The 14930-nt window shown below is 46.3% G+C and overlaps 1 protein-coding gene across 1 annotated transcript in view; it reads left to right on the forward strand.

Annotated features, from left to right (window-relative positions):
- Positions 1–14014, forward strand: part of rbm20 (RNA binding motif protein 20) — a 245824-nt gene extending 231810 nt beyond the window's left edge. Inside the window, exon 14 of the mRNA XM_041210365.1 lies at positions 13390–14014. Within this exon, the coding sequence (XP_041066299.1) occupies positions 13390–13512 (123 nt within the window). The 3' untranslated portion in view covers positions 13513–14014. The remainder of the gene's footprint in view (positions 1–13389) is intronic.
- The last annotated feature ends 916 nt before the right edge of the window (positions 14015–14930 follow it).

Genomic DNA, 14930 nt, shown 5'->3' on the forward strand with positions numbered 1-14930 from the left:
TGGAGTGGATCATTGAGGAGCATCTAATGACATACTGATATTTATCACAGTTAAATAGTGAAAGAGAAATAACAGCTCCAGAAAGTGAAATACTGAACAAAAGGCTGAAACTATATTGGACTGTGATGTAGTGAACTTACCTGATAGTCATAATTAAAGAAATTCATTTATTCAGTGAGTTCAGAAAATAATGGTTTTTTAAGTTTGTTTGCAAAATGCATGCAGTATGTTCAGTAAGAGGGATAGAATCTAAGCTGCATACACCAAGCAGAAAAATCATGGTTTTGATCCAGTAAGAGAGGGATGTCATGATGATAGCTGATTGTTTGTGTGGATTTGAGTACATATGAAATAGGAACAGGAGTAGGCCATTCAGCCCCTCGAGCCTGCTCTGCCATTCAATAAGATCATGGCTGATCTGTTTGTGTTTCGAATTCCCATTCTACGTTCCCATCTACCTCCAATAACCTTTGATTCTCTTTCCTAACAAGAAACTATCTGCCTCTGCCTTAAAATTATTCAATGACCCCGTCTCCATCGCCTTCTGAGGCAGAGAATTCCAAAGTCGCACAACCCTCTGAGAGTCAAAATTCTCCTCATCTCTCCTAAAAGGACAACACCTAATTTTAAAACAGTGCCCCCCAATTCTTAATTCACCCACAAGAGGAAACATCCTTTTCATGTCCACCTTGTCAGTTTCATTCAGGGTCTTGTATACTTCAATCAAATCACCCCTCACTCTTCTAAGCTCCAGTGGAAACAAGCCCAGCCTGTCTAATGAGGAAAGGTTAGACAACCCACTCATTCCAGATATTAATCTAGTAAACCTCCTCTGAACCGCCTCCAATGCATTTACATTCTTCAATACAGTACTCGATAAGATACTGCAAGGTACACTCTGTACTACATGTGGAGCCACCTGACCTGGAGGGTTGATGGTTAGGTAGCACGTGTTAGAGATAACCAGCATGGCAGATTAAATAGTGTTGTTCTTGCAGTTAAATCTGTGACCTCGGCTGCTGTTCTTTCAGCCTGAGATGTGGCAGTCATATTCGTTGTTGCACTGCAGTCATGTACTGAGTAACAACGCGAGAGCCTGTTCAGTCTACCAGCCACGTGAAGAGCAGCAGGAAATACATCCCATGAAACTGGGCAAAATGTGATTATTTCTAATTTATGGGAACCAGAAGACAACATGCATTTCAAACATTTCCTTTTCTTTTAAACCCTGAAAGGTATAAGACTGCAAGTTGGTGATAACAACAGACATATGAATTTAAAATAAATGAGTTAACGCAATCCACCAAATTAAAAGGTGCAGGAGTGTCTGGATCAGGCATCTTGTTTTCTTTTAGTGCTAATGGGTCATCATTAGAATGCCAGCTTTGTGTTTCCTACGTAAAATGAATTCAATACAAGTGCTGCTCTCCGTCATTGCGATTTGTGCACATATAAGCCAGAATTTTGAGGCGGGCAGGCGTGGTTGGCAAACCCGGGAGTGGTGGGGAAATGACCCGCTGCCCGCAATCGGACCAGCATGAAACGTGGCTCCTCACTGGTGGAGAAGGGGCAGGCGGGGGCGGGTCCCTGTCGGCGCCGGGTCCAATGACAAACAGCCCAGGCAGCCCCTGGAAGGCTGCCACAGAAGAACGTCTCCTCTGCGTTGTCAATATCCAAGCGATGGAGCCAAGTGCGGCTGGACATGACGGCTAGGAGAGCAGGTCGGGTGGGCACTCGGTCCCCGCTTTTCGGACGAGTGCCCCGCGGTCCTCCTGGAGGAGGCGGCTGCCAGGAGGGACACCCTTGCCCCCAGAGATGGGGGGTAGGAGGCCACCGCACCCTGAGGGTATGGGAGGAGGTGGCAGCACTGGTAAGCAGCCATGACGTGGCGCAGTGCACATGGGTGCAGTGCCGGAAGAGGTTCAATGACCTCAGGAAAGGTGAGTACCGTGTTGGCACGGGTCAGTGTGCAGAAGTGTTAAGGTGTGGCTGCCCCCTGTGGACCTCAGGGGTGTTATAGTCTGAGTACCAACTGTCAGTGACACCGGAGCTGGCCAAGGGGGTGAGCCCTGGCTGCTTGGACTGAGTGCCTTGCGGCCCGAGGGCCACAGCTCGGATGTGCCCTGTGAGGGGTTCCTCGGCTGGAGTTGGCCAGGCTGCAGTGGTGCTGCAGGTAGAGAGCGGACTCATCAATGCTTCCCTGTTCTTTCAGGGGAAGACAAGCCATAACCAATTAGAGAGATCATGGACAGGTGGAGGTCCGCCCAACCTGCTGCTGCTGACCTGGTTCAAGCAGGATGCCCTAGAGCTGGAGAGCGGGCATGCTCCACATGCAAAGAGGCTGGGGTGTCAGATGAAGGTAAGTGTGCAGCGCACAGAGGTGAGAGTTTCAGATTGTGCAACCAATCTAGTGGAGTCTCTTCATTGATGGGAGCCTCAAACCTGGAGGCCCCATTGATCATTGAAAGATGATGGCACCATGATGCAGATCTCCATTGTCTCACCAGGGTGCCTGACCTGCACAGTGACAGTGAGATGACTTTAACAAATGACATGTCTTTGTTCTCCCTTTTAGATTCTCCAGCACGCACTCGCTCCTGGACCCTGAAAGGCCAACCCCAACATCAGAGGACCACTGGGCTTCATTTGCACCTGCGTTACACCCGCTCTCTGACCAGGCACCAACACAGGTACCAGCACCTCAGGGGCATTAGATCGACAGCTAGAATGTCGGTGAACATTGGTGAGGGCACCACACTCGCTTGAGGTGCAGGCGAAGGCTGAGTCTGCCCAGGGCGCCGACAGTCGGAGGAGAACATGACGATGCTCGATCAAAGGCAAATGATGAACCTCTGGAGTCGTCCATTAGGTGGCAGATGTTGGTTGTCCAGCGGGATGTGAGGGAGGATCTAGCAGAGACCCATGAGGGTCTGCGTGCTATGGTCTCCATTGTGGAGGAGTCCATGCAGAGCATGACCATTGCGTTGACCCTCATGGCCAAGTGCACTGCCTCCTCCATGGAGAGAGTAGCGACTCTCATGGAGAGGCAGCTCCAGGGACAGAATCAGGGATCCTGGGGTTGCACTCGGACCTGCAGCCCTCACACAGGCAATGGCCTCAGGTGGTCAGTGTCCGTGTGGGAGATGGATGAGGCACCCAGTATCTCAGCTAGGTGCCCATCCATCAAGGGTGAGCTCCAGAGCGACCTCATGTTGGCACATGAGCTGCTTGTTGTCTCTGTGGGCTCCCCACAGGGCGCTCTGGATGATGACAGCAGCCTCTCCACTCCTCTGCCCCTCCGCTTGTGACTGTCGCATCTGATGAGGCTGTAATGATGCCAACCATGTCACTGGCCACTCCCTCCCAGGCAGGGCCAACACAGGCTCCACTGGCCAGAGGTCATCAAGGCCAACAGGACAGCAGAGTCAGCAGGCTGTCTCCAATGCTGCTGCCAGCGAGGGTGGGGCACCAAGAGTGCACTCGGAGACCTAATTTAGGGGCGCCATGAGCTCAAGAGGGACAGTTCACGTGTGACTTTCTGTTCATTTATGTTTGGTTTATATGTCTGCTGGAGTGGACATCAGCACCAGTAATGTAATGTCATTCTGCTTTCAATGTGACAATAACATTAAATTTGCTTTGGTTCCTATGGTCTGAGTATGCTTCACCTTTTTCCTTTCTGGTGCAGGGTGGGCCAGTGTGTAATGCTGGACGTGAGTGGCTGGATATTTTATTACACAGGCACTGAGTGGACTTTGGGGTCAAATGAAAGGGTCATTTCAGACATCGGGGATGGAGGCAGCAGCCTTGGCATGATTGGCAGCCTAGCTGAAGGAGCGTTGGATCCAAGTGTCCCTGCCTCCCTGGAGGTTACAGAGGTCTGTCTCCATACCCTCAGTGTTCTCCTCACTATGCTCCTCTTCTGACTCACTATTGGACTCATCCTCTGTGCCTTGTGCAGCTGTGTCAAGATCCTCTTCGAGTGCCAGATTGTGGAGAGCGCAGCATGCAACCACCATCAGTGACACCCACTCTGGGGGTATTGTAGTGTTCCCCCTGAACAATCCAGGCATCGGAAGCGCATCTCAAGAAATCCTATGAGCCATGTCTCCTATTGTAATGGTGCTCAGCATCTGTTCTTCGGTATTGGAGAGGCGTCATGAGCCACCTTCTGAGGGGATAGCCCTTGTCATCCAGCAGCCATCCATCCAGCCGGGCTGGAGCACTGAAGAGCCCCGGCACCTGGGAGTGTCTGAGGATGTAGGCGTCGTGGGAGCTGCCTGGGTACCTTGCACAGACTTGTAGAATCTGCATCCTGTGGTCACACACTATCTGCACGTTCATGGAGTGGAAGCCCTTCCTGTTGACAAAGGCACTGGGCTCACCTGCTAGCGCCTTGATGGCCACATGTGTACAGTCTATAGCACCCTGGACACGGGGGAACCCAGCAATCGCTGAAAAGCCTCTGGCTCGCTCAGCTTGGCTGGCCTTGTCTGTACGATACAGAATAAAAGTCAGTACCCACCTGAACAGAGCATCTATGACCTTCTTGACACAACTGTGGAGCTGATTGGGAGACTCCACATAGAGCTTCTCTGACCCCTGGAAAGGGCTGGAGGCGTAGAGGTTGAGGGCCACTGTGACCTTCAGAGCCACTGGCATGGGGTGTCCACCCACACAGTCGGAGCTGATCTCAGGCCCAATCATCTGTTATATGGAGGTCACTGTCTCCCTTGAGAGGTGGAGCCTCCTTCAGCACTTCACCCCAGACATATTGAGTTAGCTGCATCACCACCTGTAAACCCTGGCAGCAGGATAGTGGCCTCTTCTGCGGCCCCTTCCACCTTGGACTACCTGCTGACCCTGCGCCCCCTGTGCCTGCACCTCTCCTCCCACAGGTCCCTCCCCTGGAGGCTGCATTGGGACACCCGGCCACCTCTCCCTTCTGCTCCTCTCTTCCTCCTCCTCAGAGGAGGTGCCTCCAGCGGAGACCACAATCCCCATTCCCAGGGTAAAGGAAGGCTGCCTGATACCTGGAAGTGTCCACACGGTCTGAATCCTCCAGGAGCCTTGCAGACACCAATAGGTCCTGAAATGAAGCCTGGAAATGCTAAGAATGAAGCCCCAAACAGAAGTGAAGCTGCCAAGCACCAATAAGTCAGCAGCAGAAAGCTATCTGCAAAACTCTGACCCTTTTAATCCGGACTTTGGATGAAGTTTTTGAAATTGCCATCTGCCCATTTTGCCCCTGCGGCGAACGTGAAATTGCACAGGCAAGGTAAAATCCAGCTTAACTACCTTTTTAATGGCCTTAACTGGCCTTGTAATTGATGGCGGGTGCAGCTCAGACTCCCGCTTGTGCCAACTGAGCGAAATATCACACTATGACATCGGGATGCTCACCCAACGTCATGTGCGCTATTTTATGCAAGACCGTGTTGGGCACGCACCCTCGCATCAAGTGCAAAATTCTGCCCATAGTCCCAGGTTCCTCTGCTTCTACAGCCCTTTGAGAATTGCCTCCTTTATTTAGTATTATCTCTTCTCTTTCTTCCAGCAAATTTGGAAATGCACACAACACACTGTGCTTTAAAAAGATCAGGAGGTTTCAGCTGGTTTTATCCACTGGCACTTCAGCCGTACTAGAAATCCCTGATGAGTTATTACATCCAGTCTTCAAATGAAACAACACCACAGTCTGAAATAATTGACAAGATATAGGGTTGCTCATTAAATTTGGAATGTGCTTGTTCTATGGTCAGAGCAAAAAGTAGCTGACACAAATCCAAATAGAGAAGGATAACTAGATGACAGTTTCTTGGGGATGGTCCAGTACAGGAAGCACAATCCAGTTGGTGTACTAATATTGAATATCTCACTAGTTAGCCCTTGAAGGTGTTATATTAACATTAACAAAAGGTCAAATGAAGGGCTTGAGTCTAATGTATATCCACAGGGAGTAAAAACAACACTGTAGGAGTTGGAAGATTGCTGACATTATCATGCCCTCTACATTCATAACTACTGAGATACGGTTGGCCATATGGAACGTGTTGAAATATAAATAGATTGTTAGAAGTCCTCTCATGAAGGCAACTTGCATGTTTAGAATGTTGACTCACTTTCCCCTCATCAGATAACAACAGGTGTAAGTCTCAATGGTTACTAATTTCACCTGGTTAAGTTTTATTGGTCAGCAGTGTCTAACTGAATGTAGCACCTTATCGAAATAAGTCACTTCCACCCCATGGGGAAGGAAGTGACATTTTCTGATGAATCAGGTAATGTAAGAACATAAACAATCAGGAAATAAGGGACCCACGGGGGCCACCAATGTCCATTCTTTCTACAGATCATCTGTGATCCAATAAACTTGATCAATAGAACCACAGAAGGAGGCCTTTCAGCCTGTTGCGTGTTGATTCTCTGCAAGAGCAACTCAACTAGTCCCAATTCCCTGCCTTTTCTATATAGCAACTTTTTTCTCTTCAGATAATTATCCAATTCCCTTTTGAATGCCTCGATTGAACCTGACCCACCGCATTCTCAGGCAATGCATTCCAGATCCTCAACACAGGCGGGGGAAAAAAGATTTTCCTCATGTGGCCTTTGGTCTTTTGCCATTCACCTTAAATCAGAGTCCTCTGGCTCTCAATCCTTCCTCCAAAGGGGTCAGTTTCTCCCTCTCTATTCTGCTCCCTCATTAATTTAAACACCTCTATCAAATCATCTCTCAATCTTCTCTTCTCCAAGGAGGACAGCCTCAGCTTCTCCAATCCATCTGGAGTTATTCTTGTGAATCTTTCCTGTACCCTCTCCAATACCTTCACATTCTCCCTAAGGTGCAGTGACCAGAATTGATTACAATACTGAATTGAAGCCAAACCAATGCTTCATGGAGTTTCACAATACCTTTCTTGCCTTTGGACACTTAGCCTCTATTTCTAAAGCCTAGGATCCCACATGCATTTTTTGAAAACTTTCTCAACCTGCCCCACCATCTTCAACAATTTGTGCACATATACCACAGGCCCCTCTGCTTCTACAGCTCTTTCAGAATTCCATCCTTTATTTTATATTGCCTCTCCTCCTTCTTCCTGTCAAAATCTATCACTTCACAGTTATTTACTCTCAACACAATTTAAAAATGGGTAAAACAGAACCAATCTATGTGACAGTAGAAGTCAACAGAAAACCCCTTCGAATGGAGGTGGTTACAGGCGCATCCACAACAGTCATTAGGGAGCACATGTTTAAATATGTGAATGGAGAAGGCCACTCACTAAAGCTGGAAAACTCAGATGCCAGACTAAAGACATATACTGGCGACAACATACAGGTGAAAGGTATGTGCAAGGTTCCAATACGATACAAAAGCCAGTCTGCAGATCTGCCCATCATGGTGATAGCAGGCAGAGGACTGAGTCTCTTTGGAAGAATCTGGTTAAGAGAGATGAATCTTGAGAGATTAGTGAACTCTCAATCAGAAGCAGGAAGTGCTGCTGTTTGGGAAAAGGAGCATGTAACGATTCAACAAAAGGAACTCGTAGAGCTGATGTTTCAGAACAGAGTTTGAGTTGAAGTCAATAAACTCCAAATGGAAAAAGAAAACCTGCTGAAGGACTTTCACACATTGCAAGATTCCCTCAGATCCCAATTTGTACCATAGAAAAGGTATGAGGAAGAACAGAAAGAGTTCCACATGTCTCTGGCCAAGATGAAGAATCAATTAGCTGAAAAAGCACAACAATACTTAATTCCCCAGGGAACGACAAACAAATATAAAAGAGAAATGGAAGAACTGAAGAACCAGCTATGTGGAAGCCAAGGAGCCTTAAAAATAGAGACCCCTGAGTTTTTAAAGAAGCTGAAATGCTGGTAGACTCAACCACTGAGTTCACTCAAGTTGAGCTCAGACCTGAACCTATCTGGCCAATAAGAAAGTGGAAGAAGAAACGAGATGAAAGTCAGCGCTGCCAAGAAGGAAACCCATCAAAAAAAGACACGTAGGAAGAGTAAACAAAATTACTAACAAGGCCCCAAATTTCTTTTTCTTTCTCTTTAGATAGTTCATTTTTGTAAATAATTAATATATTGTAAAATGTACTTTCAAGTAAAAGGGGGGAGATGTGGTAATCTGAGGTGTAATACACCTTTAAGAGACTGTGAGCAGATTGACCATGTGACTGTAAGACCCAATAGCTGTGTAGCGCGGGCTACCATGTAAATGTTTGTCTAGAGTAGGGTCTGGCTGGAGAAGCACAGATCGTGTTAATGCTCTGTTGTTTGTGTAAATAAATAGTATGTGCTTCATTTCATATTAGTCTCTGCATCTGCCATATATTGTAATTGACTCGTCTGCCAACAGATAAGCGTGCAACCTCTTCACGAGCAACGCGGACCCATAGCCAAAATGTAACACATTTTGAATCCCTATGACTCGTCTTCAGAGCTGAGTATGAAAAAGGTCAGTTCTGAAAAAGAGTCATATGGACTCAAAACGTTAACTCTGTTTCTCTCTCCACAGCTGCTGCAAAACCTGCCAGCCAGGATTTTCCCGTCGGTGATTTGGGGGCGGGGCCTGCTCGCCGACGGGAAAGTGACGCGGGGTGATGTTGGGAGGAACCCCCGACGTCATCCCGGTCCCTTTAAATTTTCAGGAAGGCGGGTGGACGGTGAAATCAGCTGTCCGCCCGCTGACCTGTTAATGGCCAATTGAGGCCATTGACAGGATCATTAAGATTGTTAAAGACCTGCCCGCCCAACCTTAAGGCTGGTGGACAGGCCAGGAGCCCCAGCAGGATCCAGATAATACATGAAACCTCATCCACTGGCGGGATGAGGTTTCATGTCTGTTTTTAAAAAGTTTCATAAAGTTTATGTGTTTCTTATTAGCATGAGCCATCTCATGTGACATTGTCACATGAGGGGGACATGTTAATAATTTTAGTATTTTTCTATGGAGTGTTTTTACCTGTCAGTGATCTCCCTGAGTCAGCACTTGGTCTCAGGGAGCAGTGGGCTCTTTCCTGTGCATGCGAGAAACAGCGCATTTTGACAGCTGGGGAAACCCTCCCCCCCCCCCCACCCCCGGCACAGGAAGCAAATAGCACTTCCTGTCGGGCAGGCCGCTGAGCGGGCCTTATTTGGCCCACCCACTCAAAATGGCGGTGGGCCCTGTTTCAGCAGCGGGGGTTGGCTGTCTGCATGCCGCCGAGCTGGTGGGACCCGCCAAGGGCAAAATTCTGCCCGCTGAGTTTTTCCATCATTTTCTGGTTTTTTATTTCAGATTTCCAGCATCTGCAGTATTTTGCTTTCACCTTTTGGAAGTCCACATACACCACATCAACCGCATTAACCTCAACAAGTCTTTATGTAACCTCATCAAAAAACTCAATTGAATTTGTTAAACACAATTTGCCAATAATAATTTAATGCCGGTTTTCCTTAATTAATCCATATTAGTCCAAATGACTGTTAATTTTGTTGCAGCCTATTGTTTCTAATAGTTTTCCCACCACCGAAGTTAAACTGACTGGCCTGTAGTTGCTGAGCTTATCCTTACACCCTTTTCTGAACAAGAGTGTAACATTTGGAATTCTCCAGTCCTCTGGTACCACCCCTGTAGCTAAGGAGGATTGGAAGATTCTGGTCAATGCCTCTGCAATTTCCACCCTTACTTCCACTAGTATCCTTGGACACATCTAACCTGGTTCCAGTGACTTATCAATTTTAAGTACAGTCAGTCCTTATAATGTTTCCTCTTCATCAATTATTTTGCCCACCCAGTGTCTTAGCTACCTCCTCTTTCACTATGATTTTGGCAACATCTTCTTCCTTGGTAAAGACAGATGCAAAGTGTTTATTCAGTACCTCAAACATGCCCCTGTCTCCCCACATAAATTCTCCCTTTTGGTCCCCAATTGACTCCACTCTTCCTATTACGGCTGTTTTAGTATTTATATGTCTAAGGAATACTTTTGGATTCCCTTTTATGATAGCTACCAGTCTCTTCTCATACAGCCTCTTTGCTTCTCTTATTTCTTTTCTCACTTCCCCTCTGAATTTTCTATATTCAGCCTGGTTCTTACTTGTGATATCTGACATTTTCTTCACCTTGCTCTCTATCACTTTCATCATCCAGGGAGTTCTGGCTTTGTTTGTCTTACCTTTCCCCCTTGTGGGAATGCACCTCGACTGTACCTGAACTATCTCCTCTTTAAAAGCAGCCTGCCATTCCATTATAGTTTTGCTGGCTAATCAGTGGCCGGAATTTTACCGGGCCATTCGGACTTAGCTTGGAGGTGTGGGTGGCCATAAAAGGGTAATAGACCATGTTTGGCCATAAGTCTGACATCACCTCTGGATTTTACTAATGGCAGGAACAATGGAGGGTGGACTTTGGACATCGAAGCACAGGACACTGATTAAGGTAATTGAAAGGCCACTTAAGTGTAATTTTACAGCGCATTTCTCATTTTACCAATGGGGTCCATGGGGCTTCAGAGCTCCATCTGGTTAACCAAGGCAGTAAGGAAGTAGTAGCTAAATGCTGGCAGTCTCAGGAAGCCATCAGGAGAGCCAGCGTGCAGAGGCAAGAAGGGTGGTGCGTAGAGGGAACTTTCAACATCAACGGAAAGGGAGAGAAAGTACCAGGACTGTGGGGGTATATTGCCAGGGTAACATGGGAACAGTAGCGCTTACTCCAGTGGACAGGGAGAGGTTTGAAGAAGTAGGGTGTGCTATCTGGGAAGAAGGCCTAGTAATAAGAGCGAGGCCACCTACCATGGACCCCATCCACCCAGCCCTAGGAGCCCCTGTTGAGAAGAAGGAGGGAAGTTCAGGGGTAGGGGCAAATCAAAAACCACAGGACCAGCAAGAGAGCTAGTCTTGGGGTGGGCATGTGCAGAAGGGAACAGAGGGGCAAGTCAACAGGCACTTGTGTGCAGAAGAGGCCATCCCCAGGAGAGACTGAATTTTCTACAAATGCCTGAGCATTAGTGTCAGTGAAGACTGTGGCTGTCCAGGGAGGCCATCACTGATCTCTGCAGCATGTTGCAGGATGAACTGAGACCCATGAGGAGTGGGTGGACAACCAATGCCACTGGTGCTGAAGATCACTTAGCTCTTAAATTATACCCATCCAGATCTTTCCAAGGTTTCACTGTGGAGATGTGGGATCTCCCAGGTTGCATCAAGGAGGGCCAGTGACTATGTGTACTAACACACTGATGCTGAAAAGTCAGACTGAGAAATCAACCTGCTTTGGTGCCATCACTTCATTGGTCCAGGTGCAGGGTGTCATTAGCTGCTCACTCGTGGCTATTAAGGATCCCATGGACCAGCCAAGGGCCTTCATCAATAGGAAGGACTTCCAGTCCACCAATGTCTAACTGGTCTGTGATAACCGAAAACAGTTCCTTCAGGTTGTGCCTGGTTTCCAGGAAACAGCCACAATGCCTACATAATTCAACAGTCCTCTGGTGCTACAGCTTTTCTGGCCCTCTGCCTGGCTTTAGGGATGGATACTGGGGGACAAGGGCTACCCATTAAAACATTGTTGCTCATGCCTGTGAGGAACCCACACACACATGCAAAGATCCTGCCACAGGTCAACTCAAGGGACCATTGAGAAGACTGTTGGGCTTTTGAAAATGTGATTCAGATGCCAAGAGCAATCCAATGGAGCCTTTCAGTCTGCCCCAGCAAGGGTCTTGAGTATCGTGGTGGTCTGCTGTGTACTGCACAACCTAGCACTGCAAAAGGGGGAGGTGTAAATAATAATGCCTCCTCTGATGATGAGGATGTGGAAGAGCCAGCTGACCAGGCGCTGCAAGATGAGGGAATCCTTGCAACACAAGCACGGCATAACTGATGCACAAAAGAGAGACTTGGGACGCTTTGTACAGAGCCTAATGCAGTTTTCTGTGACCCTTTCGCCCTTTCTGAAAAATTCCAGTCAAGCCTCACTGTTAATCAATCCTACAGTTGTTCCCTTCATTTTGCACTTCATCACTCAGCATTCAGGTGTACAGTGTGCAGTGGCAAAGCCGAGGCTCTGACAGAGGCACCTTAGTCCATCTCTTCAAGCCCATTGAGGGAGTGAGAGCATCAATGAGATCTCACATGGCAGCAGGAATTGGAATGAGAAACAGCAACAGTGAATGAAAGGTTGATTGAGCCGCACAACAGAAACCAGGCTTGTTACCAGCGTCTCAAGTAGCTGCAACAACAGAGCCCGACAACACAGTCCTACATCTGTGCAGGCACTCTCACCAGGCCAGGGCCTTCCAGGCCTCCAGCAGCCAGAGAGTGGTCATCCTGGGGCAGCACTGCCTCCATCGCAGCTGCAAGGGTATGGGGAGCAACTCATAGGAACAAGGATAAGAGAGTTAGGAAGAGCACCTAGCTCAAGTTGGGGTTCTTTACTTTCCTATTATTAGTAAGACTATTTTCTAGAATATTGTACTGTCTAGGTAGAGGAAATCTGTGTAAGTCCTCCAGATAGAAATATTTTGTAGTGCTCTATGGCTTTTATCAATATAGTAGTGGTGACCTTCCCAGAAGTGAAGGGCTGTAAAACCATCAGCCAAATCCAAAAAATTATGGTTGACATCAAGGTGATCAACCAGCATGTGGTGACACCATGTAATGTGGGAAACACCGAATGAAGAAGAGAAAGACCTTCCCAAAAGATCTCTGCAACAGTTCTGCACTACCCCAGAGATCTGTGAAACAGCACTCTACTTTCTAATGTAGGATTGATGCCAATAGTGCAGTCCTGCTGAGCTGAGGAAACCTATGGAAATCGATATTGTTTTAGGAATTAGACTAATAGTCCTGGATTACAAGCTTGAGCAACAGCCCACCTTGTAAAGTGTGTGGTCAGTTGAAAATTTCCTACATAATGTCAGTGACTAGACTTTAAAAGTAAATCAATGGCTGCAAAGTGCTTCAGGACATTCTGAGCTTGTAAAAGGCGCTTTATAAATGCAAGTCCTTCCTTTTTAAAATCCTTAAAATATACTACAGATTTCATTTTCAAAATGAGGAGCTGTGCTTTATTCTACATATAATATTTCACTGCATGATTTGACAAGTTCAAAGAGTAGATGGAAGTGATGCTTATGTCACAACATTGAGAGATGTAAATGTCACATTAATGTTTAAAATATAAATCTCAAATTTTTAAATATTATCTTCTAATGAAATAGCTATTGCCAATCAGAGTTTAAAATGCCTGGGGAGTCATTTAAAATGAGTTAGACAGTAATTTGTGTGACCTAATTTTGATTAGTTTTGTAATTTGCACCACGTTTGCCAAAGTTTAATCTTAAGTATTTTTGCAAGCGCTTATTTATTTATCAAAGACATTTCTTTATATTGCAGAAGTACCTGTCGCAGCTAGCTGAAGAAAGCCTGAAGGAAGGTGAAAAAGTCAGAAGTCCTGGAACAGAGGAAGAAGTTGGGATCATGCCACAGTTTGAAAGTAAAAAATCTAATCCATCCTGAAACATCCAGTTAAGATTAAGCTTCAGAGTCTCCAATATCAAAGAACCAATGGAACCAAAACCTAATTCTTAAGGATTATGTTCCAGGATGTGATGCATAAGTACCATGCCAGGCCAAGGAAGGACTGACAGAAAGAGAGAATGAGAGAGAGAGAGAGAGAGAAAGGGGAGCCTTTCAATTGATGCGGTACTTTAGAAAGACATCTATATCCTTACTTTTCATTGACCAGGCAAATTATATTCAGGGAGTTTCTCGTTTTTAATTGTCACTGCAACATGATTAAATGTATTGGTTTGATGAAAGAATTTTACTTGGACCATTTCATATGGGTAATTAATTTATGTCTCAATAACATGTTGCTTGATTCAGGAGCAGTTAATTCAAATTAGTTTTTTTCCAATTCTGTATAATTTATTAGAAGCACTAATTAGAAAACATAATTATTTAGAAAGTCATATCTGGAAAACAGATATGAATTTAATAAAAATTTTATTTAAAGATTTACATTGAATTGTTTTATTGCTGAGATGTATTAGATCATTTTTCTTTCCCATTCTCACCTGAAGGCATTGGTTGGTGCTGGATTATGTTCCACAAGTGGCAGAAGCTTCTGTCACCTAGTCCAATGATCATTCTTCACACGTGGGGCTAGAAAGTGAATACCACCAGCTTATTAGATCATAATAGAGATCACAGCCAAGTTTGATCATATCATTTAAAACAAGGTTCCCTCTCTTCCTGTTCACCCATCACCTGTATTCATTTACTTAAAGTGGCTTTAGTCCAGCAACCCCTCAAATTTAAAATTCTCATGCTAATGTTCGAATCCCTCCACAGACTTGTACCACCTTATCTCTGTAACCTCCTCCAACCCTACAACTTTCCAAAAACCTTGTGTTCCTCTGGTGGTGATATGACATTCATTGCAATGCTGCTAGGCTTCAGTACTGGGTTTTCTGATTGGTGTCGTGAGCCATGTTTGCAGTGGGTATCCCTTGTTGTCCAGCAGCCACCCTTTACGTCTGCTTCCAGGTATGAAAACGTCAGGGAGCTTGGACCATTACAGGGCAAAAGCATCATGGCAGCAAACTGGGAATCTTGCATGCACCTGCATAAAGATCTTATATTTTTGTTGCACACAGGCTGCACATTTATGGAGTGCAAGTTCTTCTGATTGACAAGCGCTCCTGGTTGTTCTGGGAGAGCCCAGATTGCCACATGATGGCTCTCTGCACCTACTGGAAGCCAGCCAGAGTCACAAAGCTGAGCGTCCACTCACTCTGACTGGGCTAACCAGCAGCCGGGCTGACATAACTCCCGGCCCTAGCATACTACCCATCAGTTACTTGTCTTGTGCAGTGGTGCGTGGCCAACTGGGAGGTCCTGCATATGTCTACGGCAGATCCCTGGAGGGATCC

Source organism: Carcharodon carcharias, chromosome 17 (assembly GCF_017639515.1).
Source record: "Carcharodon carcharias isolate sCarCar2 chromosome 17, sCarCar2.pri, whole genome shotgun sequence".
NCBI lineage: Eukaryota > Metazoa > Chordata > Chondrichthyes > Lamniformes > Lamnidae > Carcharodon > Carcharodon carcharias.